The sequence below is a fragment of the Diaporthe amygdali genome, assembly GCF_026229845.1.
Source record: "Diaporthe amygdali strain CAA958 chromosome Unknown NODE_29_length_634662_cov_65_424859, whole genome shotgun sequence".
Taxonomy (NCBI): domain Eukaryota; kingdom Fungi; phylum Ascomycota; class Sordariomycetes; order Diaporthales; family Diaporthaceae; genus Diaporthe; species Diaporthe amygdali.
This window is the reverse complement of record NW_026517049.1, coordinates 90,996-117,350: the sequence shown is the minus strand read 5'-3', so window position 1 is coordinate 117,350 and position 26,355 is coordinate 90,996. Positions and strand designations below refer to the sequence as shown.

Genomic DNA, 26,355 nt, shown 5'->3' with positions numbered 1-26,355 from the left:
ACGCACTTGAGCGGCGCCGCATAAGATGGCTATGAAAGTACTGTCTAGACTCATATCGTGACTTGATGGATGGGTGCCCCATCAAGCAATATTACAAGTAATGCGGTCGCTCAATAAACAGCAATCAAGCTGTGGTAATCAGCCTGTAAATCCCATTGCGTGTATTGCATTGCACATGCAATTTCACCTACAATGCCACCAATCTGATCGCGGAAAACGGGATTGATGATTAGCAGTGGTTTTATGACTAAGACGTTCTTGGATTCCTCGGTGCCCGCCACTACGTACGGTATGAGTTGCGGTACGAGCTAGAACATTCAAGTGTCGGATATCGTCATCTCGCGTTTGGGACAGAGGACAAAAGGCACCGTGTCTGGTGTTGAGGGGGCGTCCTTGATCCGAGTTCCCCCAAAAGCACAGGATTAACTGAAAGTCATCCATATCAGGCTGCCAAGTCACAAGGCACACTGGCAGCCGGACGAATGTCTAATATTGCACACCTGTAAGGTGGTAATTAACAAACCACCGTCTCTGGTTGGATGAAGCCACTGCATTGGTAAGCCTGCTACGCGCTGGTTACGGCGGCCGGGTCAGTGTGTCTGGCTGTCGCTACGCCGAGGCCCGGCGAGCATCCGTTGGGAACGCGGTACCTAGCCAGCCGGTCCGCTCCAATTCTTCGGGGCAAATTTGAGAACTTCGGGTCTTTGTCGAACCTTATCGCGGCATGATCAAATGCTCTAGTCTAAATAGTCCTGACACGTATAGCCAGGCCATGCAAAGACTCGGCACAACACGTGCAGGTGCTCATAGCTTGTATAATCTCCTGCCTTTTGATATTCCTCACATTCTATATAGTTTGGCAGTCTGGAGATGTTATCCTCCACCCCGACGCAAGCTCAATTCACGGGACAATTTTGGTGAGGTAATCTAAGGAACGACTTCGTATGAGAGACAGGGTAACCTTTCCAATCAGCTCGAATCAGTCCCGATATTTTGGCGAATTGGCAGCGGACCACGCAATTGCATGTCCACTTCTTTTACTTGGCAGTTGAAAGCTTTTCCCCGTGGGGGCATCTGACCATAGTGTCCAGTCGTGATGGATTGGGCCCACCAGGTCCACCTCCTCGGCGGCTCCAGGCTCCAACCGACGCTCAGCTTCACGAACCGCAGGAGTGAGTCGATTAATAATGGGCAGCAGCAGCCCCAAGTTTCTTATCTGTCAGCTTGCCGAGCGTGTTTGGCAGTGGTTATCCTCGGACCAAGACAGTAGCTCACGAAAGTCCCGCGCTACCAAGATGCACTCCCAGCCCGAGGATGTCCCGGAAGTTATCGCGCGACACAAAGCATGATGTGCTCGGCTATCGCCCTCCCAGAGAGGCTCGGCAAGCCGTCGGGAGCAGCGACCACTTTGGAAATTGGCATCAGTCAGTTGGCTCGCCCTTGTTAGGATGATGGTCTTGGCCTCTTGGCTGCTTGGCTGCGTGGCAGCAAGCTCAGTGAATCTGGGGACCCCGCAAGTGATCCGACGAGTTGGGTGCGCCTGACCAAGCCCCCGCGTGGTCGGAGGCCAATGAGGACTGCCCCTTATCCTCTTGGCACAGGCGTGAGTTCAGTTGAACGGGGGCCCCGCTGGGACTTCGAGTCTGTTCTGGCCAGCTCTCCCATGGATCCCTCGTGTCGCGCTGCGTCCCTGCTGCGTGTCAATACACGCGAATGCAACGACGTTTGACCTCACTGTAACTCTTGAACAACATGCTGGGACGACGTTTATTGCCTTGCACTGCTTGATATATCCCATATTCAACATCTGAATAGGTCATTTTTTCCTAGCTCAGGACTTAGTATAAAAGCTACGGCGTCCTGCATGACATAGTGTCGCTGAATGATTACTTGTGGCGCCCTCCCACCTTCATTTCTGCCCACCTCCCAACGCTAGAGACCCGTTGGTATGACCTGTCAGGATCTAGCTCATTTCACAGTTCCTCCGGCACTCACTACCGCCATTTCCAGCCTCCTGTACCCCTGCCCTAGGTACCGGTAGCCTGTCCTGGCCAGTCACAGCAGTTATCACCACAAACACCCATTGCTAGAATGATCGCCAAACGCCACTCACAAGAAGGGCCGAAATCCACGCCGCATCCCGACAGGGAGACGACAAGGAACTGCCTGGGGTTTGAACGCGGGGGAGGCTTGGAATGGCCTGAGGTGACCCTCTTCCGGTGTCGACATCGGCCACTTCCTGCGTCCCGGCGCAGGAGGTGGGTTTCCCCTTTGCAGGTTTTTCTATTCGCTCAACTGTGCTTACCTCGGCAAGGTTGGCCCTTTCTGGCAATCCGACGGGTTAATATCCGCTTCCAACCCCTCCCTGACATGTCTCTAGAAGGGGGAAGCTGTGCCGCCTGGCCCCCAAACTCGGTGAGAAGTTTGGACTCAGGATGTGAGATTTGATGTCTCGGGTCCGCGATCGCTTCAAGAGCGCAAAGCTGCTATCGCCATGACGTCCAATTGCTCTATATTTATGTATCCAAGATCTTGGATCTGTTCTTGGGGAGAGGGGATGGATGATTTGGTTCGATGTCGTGACTTGACCGCTTTGGCATCCGGGCTTGGGTGCTTACGAAGTGGTTCCATCCATCCTTGGTTTCCATGGATGGGTCACTCAGCAGCCTAACCCACACCATAGGGACTTTGCAACTGGCACCGGGGTTCTTTTTGTCCATATGCACTCTCCCTAGCCTTCTTGGCGGTGCCCACGAAAGCCATTCATCATGGGGATATAAGACCTCTAGTCCCTCCATTCGTTTGCCCAGCTGTCTTCCAAGCCCTCCAAGCTGCCCAAGCCTCCTCCCGTCCCCTCCCGTCTTCTTGTACGTCCTGCCAAGTCACCTACTCACAAGCCACAAGCTCGGCGACAGGCTCGGCGATAGACGTCAAAATGGCTGGCGGTGTGAAGAAGCCCGTCAACATCTTCCGGCTGAAGAACCTTGGGCTTCCCAAGGAGGTTTTCAACTGGCGCCTGTGGTTCTCCGTCTTCTCTTTCGGTCTCCTCGGCGCAGCTCGAGGTGTCGACGAGGGCCTGATCAGCGGCGCGTTCAACTCCAAAGACTTCCAGAACTCAATTCACTATCATGACTACGATGAGGTCGCACAGGCCAACATCAAGGCCAATGTCTCGGCAATGGTTCAGATTGGTTCCGTCGGTGGTGCTCTTTTCGCCTTCGTCATAGCGGATCGTATTGGTCGTATCTGGGCTACTCGTGTTCTCTGCATCTTCTGGGTCGTCGGCATTTCCATGTTCATGGGCAACAATGGCAACCTGGGTCTTATCTACGCTGGCCGCTTCATTGCAGGCCTGGGCGTTGGGCAAACACCCGTTGTTGGACCAGTGTACATCGCTGAGATCGCCCCGGCGCCCATCCGAGGCCTCTGCACCTGCATATTCACTGGCTTTGTCTACCTCGGTATTGTTCTCGCCTATTTCGCCAACTACGGATGCCAGATCAACCTCGGCGACACCACTCACGCCCGGTGGCTGGTGCCTACCAGCGTGCATCTCATGTTCGCTACCCTCATCTTCTTCTTGACGTTCCTTCAGTACGAGTCGCCTCGCTTCCTCATCAAGCAGGGCAAAGATGACAAGGCTAGTGAGAACATGTCGAAGCTGCGCATGCTCCCTCCTGACCACCCTTACGTCGCTGAGGAAATTGCCGCCATCACCATGCAGCACCACGAAGAGATGGAGGCTACGAAGGGCACTACTTTCTGGGGAATGATCAAGGAGCTGCTGTTCATCCCATCCAACCTGTACAGGTTCTACCTGGCCATTGGCGCTCAACTCATGAGCCAGTGGAGCGGCGCCGGATCAATCACCCTCTACGCACCGGACCTGTTCGAGCTGATGGGCATCACGGGCACCAACGAGTCTCTGCTCGTCACCGCCGTCTTCGGAATCGTCAAGCTCGTTGCCGCCGTGGGATGCGCCCTCTTCCTGGTCGACGTTATCGGCCGCAAGCGGTCGCTGCTCCTCGGAATCACACTGCAGGCCATCGCCATGATCTACGTGGCCGGCTTCCTGACCGGGGTCCCGGAGCTAGGCCAAGTCGACGACTACGAGTTGACGCCCAGCGAGAAGGGCCCGTCAACGGGCGCCATCTTCATGATCTACCTGTCGGGCTTCGGCTGGGCCCTGGGCTGGAACTCGATGCAGTACCTGCTCACGGCCGAGCTTTTCCCTTTGCGCATCCGCGCCCTGGCCACCTCCATCGCCATGACGGCCCACTTCGCCAACCAGTATGGCAACTCGCGCGCCCTGCCCAACATGCTGCTGCCGACCAGCTCCGGCGGCATCTCGCCCGCCGGCACGTTCTGGTGCTTCGCGGCCGTGACCATCGTCGGCGGTTTCTGGGTCTGGTTCTTCGTGCCCGAGACTGCGGGCCGAAGCCTCGAGAGCATGGACCGCTTGTTCACCCTGCCCTGGTACAAGATCGGGCTCAACGGAAACAAGGATGCCGAGGAGCTCGATGTGGTCTATGACAAGAAGGTCGAGGAGGCGGGGGTATCTCAAGCAGCTCATGTTGAGAAGAGCGAGGACAGGGTTTGATATTTCTAAGTTTTATAGCACACAGAGGCTGATGTTCCTCAAATAAGCTAGCATCGCTGTGCATGCAAATAGGAGATTTTTATCAAGATACCAAATTGGTTCAAATACCATGTTTCTATCGCCTAGCAATATCATGTAAGCGTTGCCATGCTAGTTAGAGCTGAGGCTCAAATTCTTGACTTGTACCGTGCCAATCGCCACAAGTATCTGGACACCTTTTATGGTAAATTGCCTAGGACTTTCATGCAGAAACGCGATGTAAATGGTGTTGACATCTTCGTCACCTTCATGAATGACTTGCCACGTTAGAGATCCACCTGAACTGTACTCAGAATAGTATTTTAAAAGCTTAAGCTCTCCAAACATCATCCCACTACTAGAGCCCTTATCTTGCTGAAAACAGCTAACCGGCATCTCCGCATTTCCGCCTACCCGCCTCAGGATCGTGGAAACGTGTCAAAAAATGTTACTCTAAAAAGGGTACTCCATGCAGGACAAGATCGACAGTTGGGAACTAACTTTAGCAAGTCAACGTCTGCGATGTGCCTTGATAGAGACTTGAGGTACGCTGGCGCTTCAATGGACAGTCAGATTGGTGGTACATAGTCAATGAAAAGGACGCATGGCGGCTTAGCGGAAACCCTTCCGCACGAAACAAAAAGTGTTCGCCCGCTCTTCCGCAAACCAACGACTGTTTCGACAAGGCTCGTAATGATGTCAGCTCGCATGAAGTGTCACTTCAACTTCTGGATGTCAGTATCCACATAAAGAGAATTGTGATACGCGTGCAATCTGGGCGGGTCGAGAAGTGCAGGGGAAATGGAACGCGTTTTCATCAGACTTGGGTATTTTAGGGTAAGCAAGAATTCATTGCCGTATAAGAGACAGACTGATGATTGATTACTGAAGTATGAGAAATACAGAATTGTGTACTCAACTGAACTTTTGCCTGAATTTCAATGAGCAGCGTCTCCAAAATATTATTCGTCGCCACCCTTGATCATGATCAAAAATGAATTCCAAGGTCGAACGGTGCCTACGGAATTCGGGCACTCGAAGCCAGCACCGAAAATGCCATACGTGCGGTTGGGAAAGAGTGGATTGAAAGTATGCATCATTAGCTGTGTCAGCAATCTCATTTGCTCATGGTTGGATTTAGGTATCGCGATTAATCCTGGGCATGGCAACTTATGGTACTAAGAAAGATGTTGCGTGGCGTATCGAAGAAGAGGAAGCACTCAAACACTTAAAGGTAAGCACATGCAATATCCTCGTGAAAGGTCACCAAGAAAGGCTATGATCTGATCATCATTAGAAAGCTTGGGAGTTGGGCTTCAACACGTTCGATACGTCCAACTTCTACTGTAATGGTATTAGCGAGGAGATTTTGGGGAAATTCCTCAAAACTGTTCCACGTGAGTCGGTTGTTGTGATGACCAAGGTGAGATAAACCTTCGAGTTCGGCCTTTAGGTACTTTGAATAACAGACCTCATCTTAGTCCTTCCACCCCGTTGGGGACTCCGAGAAGCAGGGGCCGGCAGGCCTTACTATGACGTCTGGGAACAATCGGAAGGTAAGATTCATGATGCCCCACTTGATCATCATGTACTTTACTAACAACAGAGAATCTAAGCATATCTTTGACAATGTCAAGCTGGCACTCAAGAGGCTAGACACAGACTACATTGATGTTCTGCAGGTATACATGGCCCGGTCGGAAGAAAAGCGTCCATCGCTAACGACAGCATCGCAGCTTCATCGATTTGACTATGAAACCCCAGTACATAAGGGTTTACCTATGCTTTTGGGTTTCATATACTGACTGTTTTCCACAGATTGCAGAAACTATGACAGCGTTGCACGATGTTGTAAAGGCAGGCTACGTGCGCTATATCGGCATTAGTAGCTGTTGGGCTTGGCAGTTCCATGCGATGCAGAGTGAGTCCACGCGAATGTCCCTAACTCGAAACGTAACTTATTTTCAATCATAGACTACGCCCTGAACAACAACCTCTCGCCATTCGTGAACTGTCAGAATCTCTACAATCTCCTATATCGAGAGGAGGAAAGGGAGATGATGCCGTTGCTGAATTACTTAGGCGTGGGCTCAACACCATGGAGTCCTCTCGCAAGAGGTCGTAAGTCTCATCCTCTTATCTGATGCTCGCAAGGAGAATCCCCGCTTCATGAACTAATGCTTCCAGACTTGGCCCGACCGCTTTCTCGTGCGTATGAGACTGTCCGCTCAGTAAGATCGGCCTATCCTTCGATGAGGTGCCATCTTGGTGCGCCTGAGTCACTGACAACTACTTCAGACTTCAGATGCTTATCACGATGAAGGCCTGCTTGGTGTCGAGTGGGAGAAAGAAGTCAATCGAAGGGTTGAGCAGCTAGCCCAGAAGCGGGGATACAACATGGCTCAAATCGGTCTTGGTATGCGGCCTCGAATCAGCCTGTTCACTTGAATATTTTCACTAATATTTTCTGAAGCATGGATTCTTCATAAGGATACCGTGGCTGCGCCCATTGTGGGCGTGTCGAAGATTGAGCGATTTGAAGAGACCCTAGCCGCATTGGAGATTGAACTGAGTGAGGACGAGATCAAATTTCTTGAAGAGCCTTATCAGCCGTGAGTTTAATCATATTTATCAGGCTACTTCAGATCTGACTTCAACCTAGAAGACCGACAGGTAGTTTTGTTTGATGGGGATCGGGGCAAAACGATAAGAGATGGGTTGAAGAGGGAGGTCATAGAGTCGACAGCCGGCAGTTCATTGCGAAGATTCCAAACAGACCGCAGCATTCATTTTGATAGTCTGACTAGCGCTGACTCACCCTGGCCTTTTTGATGGCTAAATATGGATAAAGTTTTGGTCTCTAGTGTTGGCCTCGTTTCCAGAGAATTATCTTCCCAAGTAGTTTCATATTTCCAAGTCTAGTTCTAGTTCCAAGCATTACACACTACGAAATTCTCATCTGTGCACTTGAATGAAAGTAGACGTTCGTGTGAGATTCATTCCTATTATATTCGTGTTCGTATGCATTGGTAGGATTCACTCAAAGAAGGGCTAGAAGTAACATGCCACTCAGTACCACTTTGAATAGATTATAGTCACACCAATTTCACAGTTAGAATTCGAGACAAAGGAGGAGATACTATATTCTCAACATGAACTGTATTCTTCATGCTGAACTCCCTGGAGATCTAAATCAACGAAACCTCCAATAAATCTCGGCTCATTATAATCCAGTCTTCATGGATGCGTTCCTGCCAAAGGCCCGTCAACTACACGAGTGTTAGTCCTATTACAGTCAGAAGAGGTTACACGCATAAATATTTACTGATGACTTTGATCGTTACTTTCCCGTCTTCACCCTCTCCGTCCTGCATTGCCTTGAAGGCCTTTGCGGCATCCTTGAACGGGAAGCTACGATGTTGATATCAGCTTGAATACAGGCATTCGAAGGAGCGTAAGTAGCTGACCGGTGTGTCAAGAGGGGCTTCAAATTAATCCGCCCTTGTCGCACAAGATCGATAGCCAGCTGATAGCAACCAGGCCCATACTATGGATAATTAGCCCCTGAGTACCTAACAAATCGGGCGAGATTTTGTTGATGTGACTTACTCTCAAACTTTCCTTCACGGTGATTTCTTTGTTCACAAGGATGGACATTGGGATCAGGTTATTTGCGGGACCAGCACCGACCTGAACAAACATGCCACGTCGTTTGGCAAGCCAGATCCCCGTCTGAACGCAAACTTCGGCGCCGGAGCATTCCACAACAAGGTCAATACCTTCTCCACGCTCGCCAAATCCGAACTTATTCATGATTTCAAGGGCCTAGATAAGGTCAGTAGAGTATTATCAGCCGATGCAGCAGGTTTCCCAGGGACTCACATGTCGCCTGGAGTAATTTATGTTATCTTCTCCAGTATTCTTGGGAATGGCGGCGTGGACATCTGTCGCGCAGTAGTCCTTGGCAAACTTTAGTCTATGTTGGTTGACATCAACCGCTAGAATTCGTCTAGCCCCAAGGGCTTTTGCAACCGCCATGGTTCTATCGACGGTTAGATGGCAGTGACAAGATGAAGCGGGGATAAACTAACAGTAGGCCAACGGGTCCGGCTCCAAAAACTGCCACATTGGCGTTGTGCTTCATCTTCGCAACGCTGCTGACAGCCATTACGGCAACAGCGAGAGGTTCGACCTGGGTTATGGTCAGATCCACTTGTATGGTGGTCAAAAGGATGCATTCTTACCAGAGCCCCTTCCTCTAATGACATGGACTTGCGCCTTTCCGTCAGTTCAAACACTTTGCTGTTTGCAATCAATCACATACCTCAGGAAGACGATAGCAACTACGCTGTGTGTCAGTTAGAGATAGAAGTGGCTTAGGTGGAACACGCACAAATCGGCGGGGATGGTGAAAAAGCCTTGCAATGTTCCATCGAAACCATCGGCCGCGGCGAACTTGAAATCACCACATTGCCCATCTTGAAAGCAGTCAACTAAGAGGCTCTGGGATGGAGATGACATATTCTTCTTACATTCACCGCCTTTGCAGAACTCGCATCTCCTGCAGCAAAATCCAGGCTAGTACCGAGGTCAGTCAGTGTTGCTATCCGAACCGCGACTCGTCAAGCTTACTTCAAGTGCTACTCGATCACTGACATGCAGGGAAGTGACCTTCGATCCAACTGTGTACAGTCGTCAGTACTTTCTGCCCGCAATTGATAAGTAACATCTCAATTTTTGGCGTCACTCACCTTGGACGACCACACCAGCTGCTTCATGGCCAAGAATCAACGGGTCACAGAACGAAGACTCCCCTGCCTGTTGAAAATGTCTTGAAGTTAGCAAACGAACATTGTCATATAAGTTTCCTTTTCGTAACAAACATACGCGACCTTCGACAAAAAGGTGCATGTCCGAGCCACTGGTAAATCCATAATTGTTAGTGTACTCCCCCTGATATTACGGAATTGCGCATACCAAATGCCCGTTTTCTTCGGAGCAACTATCACTCTATGACGAGATTTCAGTTTCTGAACGTTCTCTCTGGGACTGGCTGCTAAGTTGTCCCGCACTCACTCGTATTCCCCTGGCGGAGGAGGCATAGGTCGGCTCTCCAAGCCAAGTTTTTCGATCCCTAGCATAACGCAGGCGTGGTTCTCAGTTGGGACTCTCGTGTCTTCGGTGTTCAAAGTCATCGCGGGAATTCAAACAAGTGCGATTTCTCTAAGGCGTTGCTTAAAAATTGTAAAATCAAATGGCAATATCAGGCGTAGATCGAGTTGGACGTTTTTCAAAACGATGCTATTACGTGGTACTGCTCTATGTAAGCACCAGCTTCCGACCCATTGTATTCAGTCTGCTTCCTACCTGATATTGAAGGGGCAATATTTCCGTTCGCACCATTTCGATGCAGTCGGCGGGCACTGTCCCGTAGACCGGTGTTAGACCGAAGTCAACGCCCATCTTCTGAGCCGGCACGCCTTTCCGCCGGGGGTGTTCTTGCAGAGGTGTGGACCTGACGGGAAGGCGGATGAGCGGGTAGCGGGAGCGAAACCTTTTTCGTCCGCATCCCGCCGTGATCGCAGAGTGACGGCAGAGCGATCGGATGCGAAGAATCTCCAAATGCATGCCTCGAATGGGTCGCTATCCCCCGGCACGTACTATATCCAGATCCAGAGGTCTGATTGCTCGAAGTAAGTGACGACATTGCGTGTCAGGTAGGATAGCCAATATACGAGGTAGGGTACTGTAGGTCATTGTTATGGGAATCCAGTAGCTGCCCGTGTCCTAAATATCGGCATTGTCACCATAGCTTGTAAACAAGCCCGGCAACGATATGGCTTTCAGTAGGCCGCTGTTCACCCAAGTGGCCAGTGTCCAACGCATAAAAGCGAACGTTGCTTCGGCTCAAGGTATCTGGAAGCCATCAAGCAGATCCAACTGCACCACCACACCCGCTAAGCCGAATCATTCAGCTACTGCCAATTACAACCAGCTTGTTCGCTGCAGCGCCCGCTTACGAACTATGGCGACTCAGACCACAGCTGCGAACCCTCTTCTCCAGTGAGCGCCCAGACACTCAGTTCTTGCGGGGATGCTATTGACATCGGCTCACAGACTTCACGCCTCTTACGGTGACTGGCGGGATGATCTGCATACCAAAGGGTATGCGGTCGTCAAGGGCGCTATCCCCCACGAACGTGCAGTCGAGTACCAGCAAAAGGCCCTGAAGTGGCTTACTTCATTTGGCCTGCCGTTGGACTTGAACGACCCCAGTACCTGGGTTGCCGAAAACATGCCTGTCCAAAGCAAACTTAACACCTTCGACAACTACTGCGTTGCTCATGAGAAGTTCATGTGGGACGCTCGCATGGAGCCCGGAGTGGTGGATGCCTTCTCGAAAGTCTGGAACACGAACGAGCTACTCGTATCTTTCGACTCCCTCAACATCACCCTTCCGGGGCGTAAGGACAAGCCAACTCGGGCCCCGTGGCCCCACGTCGACCAGTCACCCTTCAAGCGTGGTCTGCACTGCATCCAGGGCATCATCAACTTGAGCCACGTTGGCGATGAGGATGGCTCGCTCATGGTGATGCCAGGCTCGAATGCCTACAATGCCGAGTTCTTCGACACTCAGACCGACAGATCTTCCTGGCCCAACATTGATTGGCGCCGCTTCAGCGAGGAAGAGATAAAGTGGTTCGAAAGTAAAGGGCTTACTGTGTGCAAAGTCAAAGCTGAGCCTGGTGATTTGATCTTGTGGGACTCGAGGACCGTGCATTGGGGAGCTGAACCTACGGCGAATAGCAAGACGATCCGAACCGTTATCTACGCATCCTACTCTCCCGCTGTATTTGCCACAAAAGAAGCTCTTGAAGAGAAAGCTCGCGTGTTTCGTGTGTATGGGGCGACGACTCACTGGGCGCATGACAATATTTGGCTTCGGCCACAGCTTGCGCACCTTCCCGATGGTACGGTTGACCCACGAAACAGGGACGAGCCGTTGGAGAAGCCCGACGTGAATGAAAAGATGATGAAGTTAGCTGGGTTAAAGCCATATTAGTCAGGCCGTCCTCGGCCCGGAGAAAGAAAAAGAAGGCTCTTGTATCTAGCTAGGATGGTTCTAGTCAGTCCTTGCAATCTTTGTGTTCCATAACACTTTTCCTTTGGTCTGTTTGTGATTTGCTGGTCATGTTGTTGGTAGTAGCGAAGTCTAGCCTATACCTTGCTCCATTCCCGCTATCCTCCGCCCCTAGCCTGCTGTGAAGCATAAAGCCCTGCGACCTATCAAATTAGCAATCTTGACCCATTGACTGATGCAATGATGTGAAGAAAACATTCATCTTGTACTGGAACAGATTCGCCTCAAATTCAGCATGAATATTATCACGAGTCTTGAGCCAAAAGTCAAAACGGAGGTAGAACGGCTTTCCCATCAACTGCTTTATAGGTGCTTCTCCCACGCCCGGACTAGACAGCAAGTTCCTGAACAACGGTTGACCTATGCCACAGGGTGCTCTTGATTCACGATCTGCATCGCAAAGAATTATTATTGAAATTTCAGGACTGCCTGGGTCCGGAAAGACTACACTGGCTCGACTGGTCACCGTTCGCATCAACCAGCTCCGTCCGAGCTGCTTCTTTGATAGCTATCCGCGATGGGGTTGATTGGCTAAAGCTAGGAAGGTTGGTTAACGAGTAGATAGCTGGGAGACCCTTAGCATGCTGGACTGAGATTGCTGCTGTCGTTAGTATAATTTGTATATAGGATTCAGCTTGGTGCACTGGAAGTGCTGTACGCGCCAACGGAGCACTGAGGTTCTCTCCGTAGATAAGATGTCAGATGTAGCCTATGGAAACCCAGTCTCCTTCCACATATATGCAATGCAATCCTTCAGCCCATCGACGTGGACGAGTGCTGTCGTTTGAGCTTCGCTAGCCTTTGTTTCTGATGGATGGATTGTAGGATGCAAACGATGGACTCTATGCTGGAATCGGGTGACGCCCAACGCTGCATGGCAACGATGAGTCGAGAGATGATCCCTTCGATATCAGGAACTAGGTGCTTCAAGATCAGTGATTCCGATGACGTAGCTAGCACGAAAGATGTTGCTAAGCAACTGTTGGAATCGCTTCAGTCAGCATCACATTTTCTTATGGTCAACAGCAGAGCAGAACTTACGCTTGACAGATTGCCCACACGTAGGGGGTGCGTTTGGTCAGGACCTGTAGGGCGGTTTCGATATAATTGCGACAGCTCTGAATGCACATCTCGGAATACTTGTAGACGTACGTGGGGACCTCATCAGCCTTACTGACGGACAGAACGTATACAAGGCATGGACGCGAGATGATATGTTTAGCCGACCAGTAGCGAAGCCGCAGTGACGCTTCGTGTGCATCAGTGGGCACGTTGTGGCTCAGGTCTGGCTTGATGCTGTCCGGTAAAGAGTGATACCACACCTCTAGCTGGTGCGCAAGTTCATTCAACACCCTTTCCAATGAGCAGATTGTGGATAGAGACGGTGATCCGGTCGAGCTGTCGTTCTCGGTGTAGCTTGGCGTGCTTTCTGGTTGAAGAGGAGCCTGGCTGCCTGACGCGTAAACTGCATTATGGATGCGATTCAGAAGGCCCCGAACCGAGCATAAGGCGAGGAAGACGAGTCCGTCTCTTTCGTCAGGGCTGCTCAGCCGTGGGTACTGCATACGGTCAATGTCAATTTCGATGCCACTAGGTGGGACGTGTAGTTCAGCTAAGTTATCACTGATGATATTCTTGTTATCAATAAAGCCTGAAATGTGCGGGTTGTGACGTACCACTCCAATAGAAAACATGCCCAGAACAGGCGACCGATCGTGTCATTTTCTGCATTTGAAAAGCCCACGCTGCCTTGGTTGCGACTTAGCAACATCATCTGAAGCTTACTTGATGCCATGTACACAAGCTTCCAAGCAAGTAGTGGCCGAGCGAGGCAAGACATATAGATAGCAGATAGAACTAGGCCTGTCGGTAGGCAAAGATCGGTACCGAAGGATGTAACCCACTGCGTGGTCAACACCTGGTACGCAGGGATGAAATATTCAAGGCCGTACGAATGGTTCGTGGAGCTGGCGTCCTCGGAATCGATACTGGCCAACTTCCCGAGGGCTAAGACGACCAGACAGACTGCGGCGTCAATATCTTCGCGCTGGTCGCCTCGCAGCGTCCGATGAAAGAGGTCGGTGAAAGACGTCCTGTCCAATATCGGGAATGCGGAGTTGATATGAATGAAATAGCTTGAAATGAGGCCGTCTGTTGCACCGCCAATGAAGTCAACGGAGGCAAGGAGGAGGGACAGATCGTGTCTAGAGCCAAGTTCTGGGATGCTTGTCCGGCATGTCTCGACCTGGTAGAAGAAATCCCTCGGAAAGTCGCCAATAAGACGACGAACGGGTTCAAGAGCAAACATGCTCCCCGTGGACGTGTGGTGGCCTATTGGGATGGTGATGGGCGCGTCATCTAACAAGCGATTGTCGGATCGGCCGCAGGTGATGCAGCGCTGGCCATGACCGATAACTGGGTACGGCACTTCGGCCGAGGACCATGTCTTTTCGATGGGATTCGACGTTGCCAAAGCTGGACCATGGGACGACAGATATGATACAAAACCTTGGATGTTGTCGAGCATGGACTCATCATAAACATCGCTCATCAGGTCCCCTGGTGCTTCATGTTGATCGCGTTGGTCCGGGTCCGGTGCCGCGACGTTTATAGCGCCCGTAACGTCTGTGGGTAAGGTTGACTCGGGGAGGACAGGGGTCGGGGCATCAGTAGGCTCGCTCGCAAGATCGTCCGGTGGGGGTGTCTGTTGTGGCGGCGAGCCATGTGAGCTAGGAGATCCTCCGTCTTGATGAAGAGAGCCTGGTGTTGGTCGCTCTGATGGAGGCTGGTCGTCGCTTTCTTGTGCCGGCTGAGATTGTTGCGGCTGCACATTTTGTTGTTTCAACATGTCCTCAAGCTGATCCAGCCGGCGCAAGAGAGCATCTACCGGCAAATTTGCGGTAGCTTGCGTTGCGTTTCGCCTAGAAGCAAGCCGGAACACTCATCGTTAGCGCCGAGTCTTCATTCAAATAGGCTGGAAGAGACTAAGAACATGGCCTGTACCTGATGTCTTCTGAGAGCTCTGGGTACTCGCAGCCAACGCCAGACACGGCGCATAAACCGCAGGAGGGACGCTGGGAGTCACATTTCCGCTTGCTGTGCAAGCGACGTCAGTCAGTTGGACGGCTTGGAGGCTTGAACAGAGGTTCCAACATACCGATATCGACAAAAGTGGCACGCAACAGGTGCTCGCCGCCGCGGATAGTTCGGCCTTGTCCGCCCTTGACTCGTCATAATACAGATTCCGATGAGGTGCCTACGCGCTGGCCGATGTTGATGTTGGGAAGAGCTCAGATGCTTATTGTGTCATTGTAACCCAGTATCTCGATGTAAGTGCGCTTTTCTTGGGCGATATGCGCGCCCTGGAGGGTTGAAATGCTGTGTGGTGAACATGAAGAGGGCACGAATCTGGGGTAAACAACCTGGAACCCAGCTTCCCCGCATCCCTCTGCGTCGGCATCAGACAGATCAGCCCGGATCCTTGGGTGGCTAGGCCTGGGTCACCATATTTCCAGGCACACTGGAGCATTGTTGCGGAATACTGTGCCGGATGTGTGACACAAAATGCAGTCCTCTAGAGGGGCAAGGCCGATGAGTGGGCCCCTCCCAGGAGCCCCTGATCAGAGATAATGAAATGTATATACCAACGATAAATATAAGCTACAACCCCCAAGTGGTAACACGCAGGATCTAGTTGAGTTTCCGGTGTTGACTCGGCCGTTCAACTTAGACTACACTTGTCACCATAGCCATGCCGCCCTTGAAACTAATCTCCCCGATCTCCCTTCTCATCAAAAACAAGCCTTTTCGACGCCAAAGGTCTCGTGCAGTCCCATCAGCCAACTCCGAACCCGGGCCGGATGAGACACACCCGCTTGCTACGCATGAAAAATGGAGTTTTCCTCGCGTGAACATCGCCAAATTAGGGGCGATTTTCTGGTGTTTCCTGCTTCTGGGCAGCAATGACAGTTCATATGGTGTTAGTGCGAGGTTCCCCTCACATGATGAGTTTCTCAATTGACTTGGTGACGACTCCAGGTTCTCATCCCGCAGGTTCGCTCACCCACGTTTTCTTCGAGTCAGCTTTGCGATGTGCTCATGTATCTTCTTGATCTGACCTGTGGCTAATAGATTGAGGAGTATTACGGCATCACTTACCTACAAGTAACGCTCGTCTTCCTATCGCCTGTGGCTGGATTCATTATCAGCACGGTATCGAACCACGCCGTCCACTTACGTTACGGCAAGCGCGGAGTCATTATCATGGCGGGAACTTGCCACGTCACGGCCTACCTCGTCGGCTGCTTCCACCCACCGTTCCCGGTGCTTGTTGTCGTCTACATCTTCGTCGGCCTCGGCTCGGGGGCGAAGACGGCCGCCTGGAACTCGTTTGTCGGAGGTTTCAAGAACTCGAATGAGCTTCTAGGCCTCTTACACGGCTTCTACGGGATGGGTGCAGCTATTACCCCAGTCACCGCCAGTGCACTATTTTCCCAGTATGGCTGGCATTGGTATCAGGTATACTATGTCTTGGTCACGATGGCTGCCTCGGAGTTCGTTCTCACCCTTTCCCTCTTCTACCCTCAGGATGGAAGGGCATATCGAGAGGAGATTGGGGAGTCTCAGGTACAGCAGGAAACAATTGAGGTCCCCCTGCAGGCAATGCCGCTTGGTGAGAATGCAGGACTGCCAACACTCAAGCGAAACCCATCTTCAAGGGTCATCAAAACTGCCAGGAGCTTCAGGACCAGCAACACTTGGAACTGCCTCAGGAACAAGGTCGTTCTTGTTTGCAACGCCTTCCTTCTGGCATATGTCGGGTCCGAGGTGGCTCTCGGAGGTTGGCTTGTGACTTTCATGATTGATGTGCGCGGCGGCTCAGCCTTTGCTTCAGGACTGACTGCCAGTGGTTTCTGGGCGGGAATTACTGTTGGCCGAATCATTCTTGGCTTTGTCACCGGACGTGTCTTCAAGTCTGAGAAGCATGCTGTGACTGTGTATCTGATCTGTGCCATTATCATGCAGCTCCTGTACTGGCTCATCCCCAACTTCATCTCATCGGCAATCATTGTCGCATCCCTCGGTATGATAGTTCTTCCTCAAGAATTCGAGTCCTATTCTGATGATCTTTCCCAGGTTTCTTCCTTGGCCCTTTGTTCCCCGCAGTCATTGTCTGCTTGTCACGTCTCCTGCCACAAAGAATGCGGGTGTCTGCCATCGGAATCTGCTCAGCCGTTGGGGCTTCCGGTGCCTCGGTAATTCCATTCATGGTCGGAGCTATTGCTCAAGCCAAAGGGGTGGCTGTTCTACAGCCCATTATACTCTCGGTCCTTGCAGTCTGCTTTTTGCTGTGGTTGTTACTCCCAGGAATCCCACTACGAACGAGCACCATCTCGCGACAAGCGGCAGAAACAACAATCTAATACAATGTCAACGGGCAACTATGGAATCTTAGTAGTTAATTTTTACTAAATGCTACGGAGCCCAACTACGCCCAGATGCTCCCCCCAGGTCTCGAGTGATAATATTCTATGCCCTTAAAATTGTTGAGTGGAGGTCCGCATTACGTTCTTCAGGAGTGTCAAACACGTTGGCCTTCCAGGCTGGATTGAAGTTAAAGGGAAGACCTCCAAAACGGGTGGGTGCTTTGTGGCCGAGTTCAATGAGCTTTGAACTAAAGATGACCAGAGCCCCCAGTGTTAGCCTAATAGCCTTCCATGAAGTTCAACTCCTCCTTTCTCAAGATCTCGACAGCTGAACCAATTTCCTTTTCATTCTGGAACCCGGGTAAATTCACATGAGATACATGAACCTTAATGATTTTTTCTGGAAGCCCACCTGATAGAATTGGGCGCAGTCGAAGTGCCGCACGCCGAGCTTCCATCTTGACGCCCTTGCCAGCAATTGCAGCACAAATTGCAGAGTTGTTAAAGCACTTTTCCCATTAGAAGACCGTCTCGGACCTCATTCGACTTTGAGAGGTATGTCCCCAGGCCAATGACCGGAATTTGATTTTCATCATTGAGGACAGCCATTTTCTTGTTTATGAGGGTAACGGCGGGCATAGTGTGACGGTTCTGCGAGCCTCTCAAGCCCGATTCTGATAGGTCACTGAACACATCATCCACTGCCTGGCCGGGTCAGCACTCAAGCTCCGGAGTCCTTGTACCGTAACGCAGGTACCGGGCTATTGTCACTCCATCGGGAATCAATTAACGGAGATCCTTTTGATGCGAGTGGATGCGGGGACTGTGCATCTGCGTTCGATTTAGTGACTGGCGGAGCATGCGGACGAAGCGGGATCACTTCCGCGGCAAATCTCCGGTAAAATCAGCCTGCGATGTAGACCACTTTGAAGAGGGATCTATGTGAAGATAACGATGCATTCTTATTGATTCGGGATTTCCATGATACAGAAGTGGCTTTGAATACTAGTGTCTTGATCTCAACTAATAATTATCATTTCATTGGCCCGAGCAGCAAACCAGTAAACAGTTCCGAAAATGGCCACCGAGAAGCGCACGAGTTTGTTAGAAGCTCTGGAGAGAGTTTGCAATGTAGACGTGGATGCGATCGACCCCAAGGTTTCTACCAAGATGCCATTCAAACCCCACAATCGTTCGTTTCCCTGAAGCGTTGGCTGTTCACAAAGACCTGTCTTTGCGCTGACCGACTCCAGAAACATCGAACCAGGTCATTTGTTGCAACACTATGCTCCAGCCAGAATATCGGGACATCTTCTTGGAAAATGTGAAGAGATACGGGTCTCATGGTTGGGAAGAAGTCTTTAACCGCGTTGTAAGTTTCGTCAACAAGTGATGAAAGTTGGTGAATGTTGTTGACTTGGCGGTTAGTCCGTCCAGTTCTGCGCAGACAACCGTAAAAACATCACCGGCCGCGTTCTCGTACAAGTATCACCCAGCCACGTTCACGACAAACAGGAAGTCTTGAATCAGTGCCACGCCTATGACCGAGCCTTTAGAGACCATGGCATCACACGTGATCAATACGCGATTAAGATCGCGTCGACTGGACCAGGTTTAGCTGCTGCAAAGATTTTGAATGACCAGGGGATTAGAAGTTTGGGAACCTCAGTGTTTAGCCTTTCTCAGGCTATTGCAGCGAGCCAGGCAGGCTGTCTTTTTGTGAGCCCGTATCTCAATGGTAAGGATCAGCCACCCGACTCGATCCTCGAGAGACTGACACCTTGCAGAGGTAGCCGCTTACGAAGATGACTTTTTGATGCACAAGGGAGATGATCCCGCTATGACGGTGAATTTACGTTGCGCATGCCTTGTTTCATAACCTGCTGATCGTCTTGATGAAGCACCCGATGGCTCCTCGCTTAGTCCATATTTTGGAGACGTACGCCAAAATGTACCAAACAACAGGAAAGGACCAACCTCTTGTTGTAATTGCGAGGTTAGTTCTCACAGTTCATATAATTTCACGGTCTGAAGAACATCATCTCATACAATACAGCAATGCCAACGTTGGCGAGATCATTGCCACTGCCGAGTTGGGCTGCCAACACATCACAATCCTCGCCCACCATCTTGAAGAACTTCAAAACACAACACTTGACGATACCGCTCTCTCAAGATACCCGTTCCTGAAAGACCCACCTCCCAAGAGACAGGCACCATACTACAAGGACTTTAGAACAACAGACCGACTGAAGGGTCATATGAAGATCGATCCCTTGGTGGGCCCCACATGGGACGGCAAGTTTGCCAGCACTAAGACGGATTGGCTAGCGAATGATGGCGAAGCACTAACGAAGACAATCGAAGCTGATCCAGCTGTTATGAAGAAGTTGAAGGATGTCTTCGAGGCTTTTGGAGACGCGGATGCAAAGGCTAAAGCTGCCATTGAAAGCGAGATTTACCCATCTTAATGAATCAGAGTAAGACGTCAAGCAACGAGTACATAGACTTAGAGACAAATTAGGTCCGCTGCGGCAACATGGAATTATATTGAATTTAATCAATCTTGTCTACATGCCGTTAGGAGTAACCACTAATATAAGACTCTTGACCCTGGGTTTAATCGAATGAAATAGGGTTTTCCCTTGAGGACCTGTTTTGATTGCTCTTCTCTTTATTATTAGTATAGAGTTGGTTCAAATGAATATGTAATCACTCAACTAATAAGGGATATCCCTCCTAGGAAAATGGTATTCTGACTCTTTTTAATTTCTCGAGTCATATGACCCCACGGAACTCTGAAGATATAGATGATAACATCATGAGATATCCAAACACTTACATAGAAAAGTCTTGTTGGTGTAACATCGGTGTGAGGAGAGAAGCATACACAGAGCATGAGAGCTGTAGCATATTGTATTCGAAATAAGCCAAGGATCGTCGTTTAGAGCTATGCGAATTACATGCAGAATCGTGTCTTATTCCAGCCCTGTCGCACCTTGGAGCAATAACTCCTCGTAGCCTCCAAGAATCTTCGCGGTCTCAAATGCACCAAAGCGTCTCGCACCAGCCTTGTAGTAAGTCACGATGGCATCAGTAGTGTAACATCCACCGGATGCCTTGATCACCGTTGTGGGTTTGAGCACAGATCTCAAGACCTTCACCGCGCGCTCCACATCCGGCACACTATCAGATTTCGTGCCAGTCGAGGTCTTGACAAAGCCGACACCAGCGCGCTCGGCTGCTAATGCCGCTGTTTTGATCTGCTCCTCATTCAAGAAGAAGACCTCGATAATGGCCTTAACAATCACGTCATACCGCTGGATATCGCGTCGGGTCAGTCAATGTCAGCTAGCGAACGGAAGGCTAGTTGATAGTCACCTTTGCTATTTCAACGACAGCCTTGATATCTTCTTCCACGTACTTAACATCCCCGGAGAGTAAAGCGGAGATGTTAATGACCATATCAATCTCCTGAGCTCCATCCTCAAGAGCTAGGGAAGCCTGGAGAACTTTAACAGCAGTATGATCACTGCCGTGAGGAAGACCCACAAAGGTCTGGAGCTTAATATTGGTGCCGCTCAAGAGCTCACGAGCTTGCTTGACTCGGAAAGGCTGCGTTACGAACCGCCCTGTGCTGTATTCCTTGGCGAGGGCGACTCCTTCTCTCAGGTCAGTCTCAGTGTGGAAAGGGTCAATGACAGAGTGATCGATGAGCTGTGCAAGCTCAGCAACGGTTGGCGGACTCATGACGATGTAGAGACACAGATTCTAAAAGTGGAGATTGAAGATGAACTTTTCCGCTGCCTTGAACATTCGTGAAGATTGCAACCCCCAAATATCAATTCAAATACTCCAGCGTAGCCATGTAAACTAGATCATACAAATTTATTCGCAAAGCACCCATTTTCTCAACAAATGGTCGTTGAGCGGCTGGTGTCATGATCGCCTGGCTCGCATCAACGCTTCCGCAGTCACAAGCATGTGGCATCCGATGCGTCACCGCCATCCCGCACCGCCCAGACATAAGGCGGGAATCGGCAAGTGACGTCCCGCCGATTTTCCGCTGCGCTGACCCCCCTCGCTCAGTGATTGTACATCAATTCTCCAGATTGCCACTCGTGCAATTCTCTTACGCCGTAAGTCCTCGCGCCCCGTTTGCCCTGCCGATTCAAACCAGGGTCTAAGTGACGATGCAGAAATGAGTAGTTTGTTGGACCCATCTTCCTCACAATCTGTACCATCAATCCTGCAAAGGCTGAGAAATGCTCAAACAACTGAAGATGGACAAAGTTTCCATGCTCTACAATCCTATTTTGGCTGATTTATCCTCCCATGCGGTACAATCATGCTGTAAAGGAGACGTCAAACATGAACACATTTGTATTAGAAAAAAGAAAATTAGAAAAAGAAAGAAGAAAAAAAAAGGCCCAGCAAGTAAAGTTCACAACAGATTAAACATCAACATTCGGATTTTTGCTATCAAGAGCGCTAGAATACAAGGTAATCAACGTAAGCAGATACTGAAACATCCATCCATGTATGAACGACTGTCTCCAATGAAGATTTTTGTTGTGTCACTTCTGTACACTCCAGCCAATTCAACTACCGAAGACAACAGATCTATCCTTCGGTGCACGATCGGAAGCGGTGATGCTATCGTTGCTCTTACCAACCATGTCATTCTGTTTCACGGATATGTCGTCCGCATGTTCAGACCGAATTGAATGACCATCACCGATCACATGAGGCTTATTTTGAACAATGCGCGCAGCACGGCTGATACCCTCGGCTTTTTCACCATCAAAGATAATCGCGATCTCCTCGATGGTCAATCCCTTAGTCTCTGGGAATCGCAGATAAATAATGACGCAGTAACAGGCTAAAATGCCGATATACACTGCATAGTATTTCCAGTGAATGGCCTCGAGGATGATTGGGTTAACCCATTGGTTAACAGCGTTCGCAGACCCTAGGACGATATTATAGATCGCCTGCCCTTTGGTACGTAGATTGTAAGGCAAGATCTCGACCGAGTACATGTTCGATAGTGGGGTCCAGGCGAGGTCATAGAAGCCGAAGAAAACGAACAAGAAGGGGACCACGGCAAGACCGACTGCCTTTCGCTGGCCTTGGGTGTCGTAGGCTCCAGAAAGTCCCATGACGAAGATGAAAGAAAAGAACATGCCGATTGTTGAGGTGAGCCAAAGAGGCCTTCGCCCGACGCGATCAACAGAAAGTGCCGCTGTCGTTGAAATAATGACTGGAAGAAGAACCAGTCAGCATCAGGCTTTCCTGTCTCCGATATACAGGCCTAAATAGAATGATTTTGAGCAGAGAGAAAGTAGCTCACGGTTCCAAATTTGCAACCCCAAGTTGAGCCCAGCTTGTTGTTCCGTGGACCGAATGCCAATCGTACTGAGTATAGGCGATAGATAGTACGATATGATGCCGTTTCCAACCCAGTTTGTTCCAATGGCAATCACGACGAGCAAAAAGAGACGAGGGCGGTTGTTTGGTACGAAATAGTCGGCGTACTTTGTCTCAGAGCTCAATTGATCGGCACGGAGGTTTTCCATTATCTCTTCGTATTCGAGCCGAACAAGAGGGTCGTTGATGTCGCCATTCGCGTGGTATTTTCCAAGGATTCGTAGAGCTTCGTCAGAAGCACCGTGTCTTACGAGCCACTAGTACAATCGTCAATATTAAGGTTCTACAGAACAAAACCTCATGTCTTACTCTCGGAGACTCGGGCATCGTGAAGGTCATGGCCAGAGTTACGCTTGGACCAACGAGTTGCAAATAGCAAGGAATTCTCCATGCAGCGCTTCCTTCGATGTTTCTGGTGCCGAGGCAAACACTGGCCGAGATTACAGCGGCAACATAATAGATACAGGTATCTGAGATCAATCAGTAACTGATTCAACTTCTTCTTTTCTGAAGTAGCTTGTCACGTACACATGCTACCAATTTGAGCTCGATAGCGAGGATGAGCAATCTCTTGTAGGAGGGTCGGTGCAATCGTGAGCCCCATGGAGATGCCAATACCCATTAAGACACGTCCAGTGATATACATCCCAAGGTTGATGGCCGCGGAGTTGACAACAGCGCCAGCGATCTTTATTGGTCCGCACGTCAGCTTTGTGAGGCGGACAGGAGTACTAAACTCACGTTGATCAAAACACCAATCCAAACCGCCCAACTTCTTCCAAATCGATTCGCAACCAACTCAGCGAAGTACGGTGATATTAAACCAGGGAATAGGGCAGCTGAGTTCATCAGACCTAGCAAATTCCCTTTGGGATGGCCGAAGAAGTTTTGCCACGCGTCAATCGTCTGAAGGCCATTGAACAGACTTGCGTCATCTTCGGGATACTGTTAGTGGGACCATGTCTTCACGTCATGCAGGTTTCTGAGCCTCAAAATTCGTTCTTACAGCCGTTGAAGAAGAGCGTGCCGCAGAGTCCGACGCAGTGGAACACATTCTTCCTCAGTCCTGGGAGATCAGCACTCCAATATCACCACAGGAAGGGAATGGTCTTACCAGCGTCCAGCCACCACTTGCTTTTAGCACTATTGCGGACTGATTTGTAATTCGGCTCGGATCCCGAGGCACCACATGCTATAGCGCGACCGCCCATCTTGGAGTTGGGCAAGTTGAGTACTTCGTGAAAGGCACAGAGTTCGAAGTATTGAGAGCAGACTAAAAAGCACACAGCCTACATGATCGATGGTTTGTAATATACATTTAAGACTTAATGTACGACTGATTTTATTGATCTTTTAAATTTGTTATGAACACTTCAACTACTTTCATCCGGTGCTAATACCAAGTCCTAGAAAACATGGAGTAAACTCCACAGCTACGTGTATGAACGCCTCGGACAATTTCCCTGTGGATTGTCACTGAACCAGGGACTTTCCTTGCTTGCAGTCAATCTCGGTTTTAGTCCAGGTGACTCTTCCCCAGACCTGGCCTAGATCATATTGCTTGGCGGGTGGGCGGACTTGCGGAGGAAGCGGTTTACCGCTCTTTACCCGTAGCTCAATCACCACCTAGCGATGGTTACGACATTCAAGATGAATGATTCCCAGGATTCTGCCGACTTAATCAAAGTTGCAAGTGGCCCAGCTAAAATATCCACAGCTCGGTGAAAGGATATTGTTAGAATCTGTGAAAACGGCGGACTCGTGGCCAAGGTAGGAACATGCACAAATATCGAGTATAGCAGTGTTAAATTATAGTGGATGTGCAATAGCTTTTGACCCGAAGGCAGGTGATTCAAAATGTGACACTAGGCACATCCTCGAACTAGGTAGCTTCCACCATCTAACACAATGGTTGCCCCATTGATGTGCTTGCTTGCCCTTGAAGAGAGGAAGACCATCACACCAGCAACGTCCTCGGGGCTGCCTAGCTTCTGGTCCGGCACTTGCTTTGCAACAATTTCAAGACCACCATGTCGATCCATCAGCGGCGCACTCATTTGGCTTGGAACTATTCCAGGTGCAACCACGTTGACCGCGATATGTTTCGGTCCAAGTTCCACGGCGAGATTATTCATGAGATGAATGACGGCTGCCTTAGAGGCGGCGTAGGCATATGCTGCTTAAGGGCTTAGTGACAATGTTGACAAGGTCTCTTAATCGATGGGACTTACTTCCGTGCTGACCCATGTCCCCAACAACGACACCTGCTACTGAAGACACCATGATAATCCGAGATGGGTCCTGGATTGTGCCGCCGGCTTGAAGTAACCTAGATAATCTAGGGAATTTGTCAATGTCATCGTTCAAAGCGACGAATATCACAGTGACTCACTTTTGAGCCGAGAAAAATATGCTGCTGACGTTCATTTTCATGACCCGGTCGAAATCATCCTCCTTGTATGCGTCCATATCACCAATAAAAGTTGCGCCAGCGTTAGCAACCAAAATGTCAACATGATCCGTAGTTTTCCTGATTTCAACGGCCATCTTCATGCAGCCCTCTTGACTTGATATATCCGCAACAATCACGATCGCCAGGGCATCGGGCCCCTTGTTGGGAAGCGCATTGAGGGCTTTCGCTGCCCCATGTAGCGGCTCCTCACTGCGGGCGATTATGTATACGCGGGCGCATCCTGCCTGGAGAAAGCTGGTGATAGGATTAGTTGCCATTTGATAATATATAGATAATTTGGTATTTCGAGCTTGAGCTCACCCGCTTGCTGTGTGGAGACCTAGTCCGCGCGACCCACCGGTTATGACTGCAATCTTTCCTTTTAGCGAAAAGATATTCTGGAAGTTATCCAGCTTCACGAGATCTTCAGGTGTTGACATTATTCAATATGGTACGAAAGTATAAGATTTCGGTCTTTAGCACCAAATGTCACTACCATCTTACGACGCTGGACTACGAAGCATTGATTATAAGGCAGTAAGCTCGGGGTTGTTGTACTGCGGGGCAATATTCAGTTGGTGAGCCAGAAGCGGGTTGAGCGGTAGCGAGCGGGATACCGCTTGTTGGGGCTTGATTTGGTGCGACTGCCTCATTATAACATTAGACAATCCGAAAGCTTGCGATCAAGTCTTTTAGAAATGATGCGGTGCTGTTTAGATTGAGATGAATTGATTGAAACCTTTATTGGCATATTAGCAGCCACAGGCACATGAGTAATGACCCGCGATGCCTGGGCAGGTCGTCTTGGTCCTCAAGGACCGTAATCCCATTTCGTCTCTTCCCAGAAGTTCTAAATATAAACTGAAGGGGATGTTCGAGATTGCCTTAAAAATAGCTAAGTAACAAATCTGCTAGAGTTTGACTAGGGCCTCATTAGCTAAACTACTATTATGAGCTTGGATTCTTCTAAATTATGTCACGAGAGTGACCTAGAAGAGGCGATGCTCTCAAGCCTGGCTCATTATTGTAGAATTCTGAATAAGAGCTTGTCTTGCTAAAAAAAAAAAAAAAAAAGAAAGAAAGAGAAGAAGGGAAGGTTGTCTTCAATTGCAGTCCGGTCTGCCCGCAGCACTGTTACAATAATTGAAATAAATAGATTGTTTCTTTAAAACTTAGCTAAAAAAGGAATAATTTAAATCCAAAATCTTCAAATAAAGAAAATCCTACCTAACCAGCTTATCTTAACTTATTAATAAGATAATTAAATAAGTAAAGGAAGAAAGAGAAA

General features: G+C 49.8%; 10 protein-coding genes across 10 annotated transcripts; 6 read left to right on the top strand and 4 right to left on the bottom strand.

Annotated features, from left to right (window-relative positions):
* Positions 1-1,096: 1,096 nt before the first annotated feature.
* Positions 1,097-1,729, top strand: J7T55_004304 (uncharacterized protein; the record flags this gene model as incomplete). The annotated part of the gene is made up of 3 exons (XM_053131944.1): positions 1,097-1,172; positions 1,268-1,424; positions 1,489-1,729. 3 exons carry the CDS (start codon positions 1,097-1,099, stop codon positions 1,727-1,729), a joined length of 474 nt encoding a protein of 157 aa, XP_052989918.1.
* A 1,206-nt stretch (positions 1,730-2,935) lies between these two features.
* J7T55_004303 (uncharacterized protein) lies at positions 2,936-4,600 on the top strand (the record flags this gene model as incomplete). The annotated part of the gene is made up of 1 exon (XM_053131942.1): positions 2,936-4,600. One exon carries the CDS (start codon positions 2,936-2,938, stop codon positions 4,598-4,600), a length of 1,665 nt encoding a protein of 554 aa, XP_052989917.1.
* Positions 4,601-5,671: 1,071 nt separating this feature from the next.
* On the top strand, positions 5,672-7,234 carry J7T55_004302 (ryl-alcohol dehydrogenase; the record flags this gene model as incomplete). Its single annotated transcript, XM_053131941.1, has 10 exons — positions 5,672-5,707; positions 5,760-5,852; positions 5,916-6,041; positions 6,100-6,174; positions 6,235-6,300; positions 6,437-6,539; positions 6,593-6,739; positions 6,806-6,849; positions 6,917-7,034; positions 7,092-7,234. The coding sequence occupies 10 exons, from the start codon at positions 5,672-5,674 to the stop codon at positions 7,232-7,234; spliced, it is 951 nt and encodes a 316-aa protein (XP_052989916.1).
* A 621-nt stretch (positions 7,235-7,855) lies between these two features.
* Positions 7,856-9,813, bottom strand: J7T55_004301 (D-xylulose reductase A; the record flags this gene model as incomplete). The annotated part of the gene is made up of 14 exons (XM_053131940.1): positions 7,856-7,887; positions 7,944-8,029; positions 8,086-8,165; positions 8,228-8,443; positions 8,501-8,660; positions 8,710-8,810; positions 8,863-8,920; positions 9,012-9,096; positions 9,151-9,196; positions 9,275-9,300; positions 9,370-9,436; positions 9,506-9,539; positions 9,596-9,628; positions 9,695-9,813. 14 exons carry the CDS (start codon positions 9,811-9,813, stop codon positions 7,856-7,858), a joined length of 1,143 nt encoding a protein of 380 aa, XP_052989915.1.
* A 641-nt stretch (positions 9,814-10,454) lies between these two features.
* J7T55_004300 (uncharacterized protein) lies at positions 10,455-11,681 on the top strand (the record flags this gene model as incomplete). The annotated part of the gene is made up of 2 exons (XM_053131939.1): positions 10,455-10,681; positions 10,736-11,681. The coding sequence occupies 2 exons, from the start codon at positions 10,455-10,457 to the stop codon at positions 11,679-11,681; spliced, it is 1,173 nt and encodes a 390-aa protein (XP_052989914.1).
* Positions 11,682-12,512: 831 nt separating this feature from the next.
* J7T55_004299 (uncharacterized protein) lies at positions 12,513-14,993 on the bottom strand (the record flags this gene model as incomplete). The annotated part of the gene is made up of 6 exons (XM_053131938.1): positions 12,513-12,738; positions 12,801-13,349; positions 13,436-13,484; positions 13,545-14,680; positions 14,763-14,855; positions 14,917-14,993. 6 exons carry the CDS (start codon positions 14,991-14,993, stop codon positions 12,513-12,515), a joined length of 2,130 nt encoding a protein of 709 aa, XP_052989913.1.
* A 517-nt stretch (positions 14,994-15,510) lies between these two features.
* Positions 15,511-17,182, top strand: J7T55_004298 (Bypass of stop codon protein 6; the record flags this gene model as incomplete). The annotated part of the gene is made up of 4 exons (XM_053131937.1): positions 15,511-15,738; positions 15,798-15,812; positions 15,891-16,842; positions 16,896-17,182. 4 exons carry the CDS (start codon positions 15,511-15,513, stop codon positions 17,180-17,182), a joined length of 1,482 nt encoding a protein of 493 aa, XP_052989912.1.
* A 1,080-nt stretch (positions 17,183-18,262) lies between these two features.
* Positions 18,263-19,656, top strand: J7T55_004297 (Transaldolase; the record flags this gene model as incomplete). Its single annotated transcript, XM_053131936.1, has 6 exons — positions 18,263-18,377; positions 18,439-18,557; positions 18,614-18,923; positions 18,973-19,031; positions 19,087-19,181; positions 19,242-19,656. The coding sequence occupies 6 exons, from the start codon at positions 18,263-18,265 to the stop codon at positions 19,654-19,656; spliced, it is 1,113 nt and encodes a 370-aa protein (XP_052989911.1).
* Positions 19,657-20,163: 507 nt separating this feature from the next.
* Positions 20,164-20,935, bottom strand: J7T55_004296 (Deoxyribose-phosphate aldolase; the record flags this gene model as incomplete). Its single annotated transcript, XM_053131935.1, has 2 exons — positions 20,164-20,505; positions 20,567-20,935. The coding sequence occupies 2 exons, from the start codon at positions 20,933-20,935 to the stop codon at positions 20,164-20,166; spliced, it is 711 nt and encodes a 236-aa protein (XP_052989910.1).
* An 851-nt stretch (positions 20,936-21,786) lies between these two features.
* On the bottom strand, positions 21,787-25,507 carry J7T55_004295 (Lactose permease; the record flags this gene model as incomplete). The annotated part of the gene is made up of 11 exons (XM_053131934.1): positions 21,787-22,448; positions 22,539-22,872; positions 22,925-23,085; positions 23,144-23,303; positions 23,357-23,550; positions 23,622-23,681; positions 23,730-23,849; positions 24,513-24,791; positions 24,847-24,953; positions 25,008-25,322; positions 25,389-25,507. The coding sequence occupies 11 exons, from the start codon at positions 25,505-25,507 to the stop codon at positions 21,787-21,789; spliced, it is 2,511 nt and encodes an 836-aa protein (XP_052989909.1).
* Between the last annotated feature and the right edge of the window lie 848 nt (positions 25,508-26,355).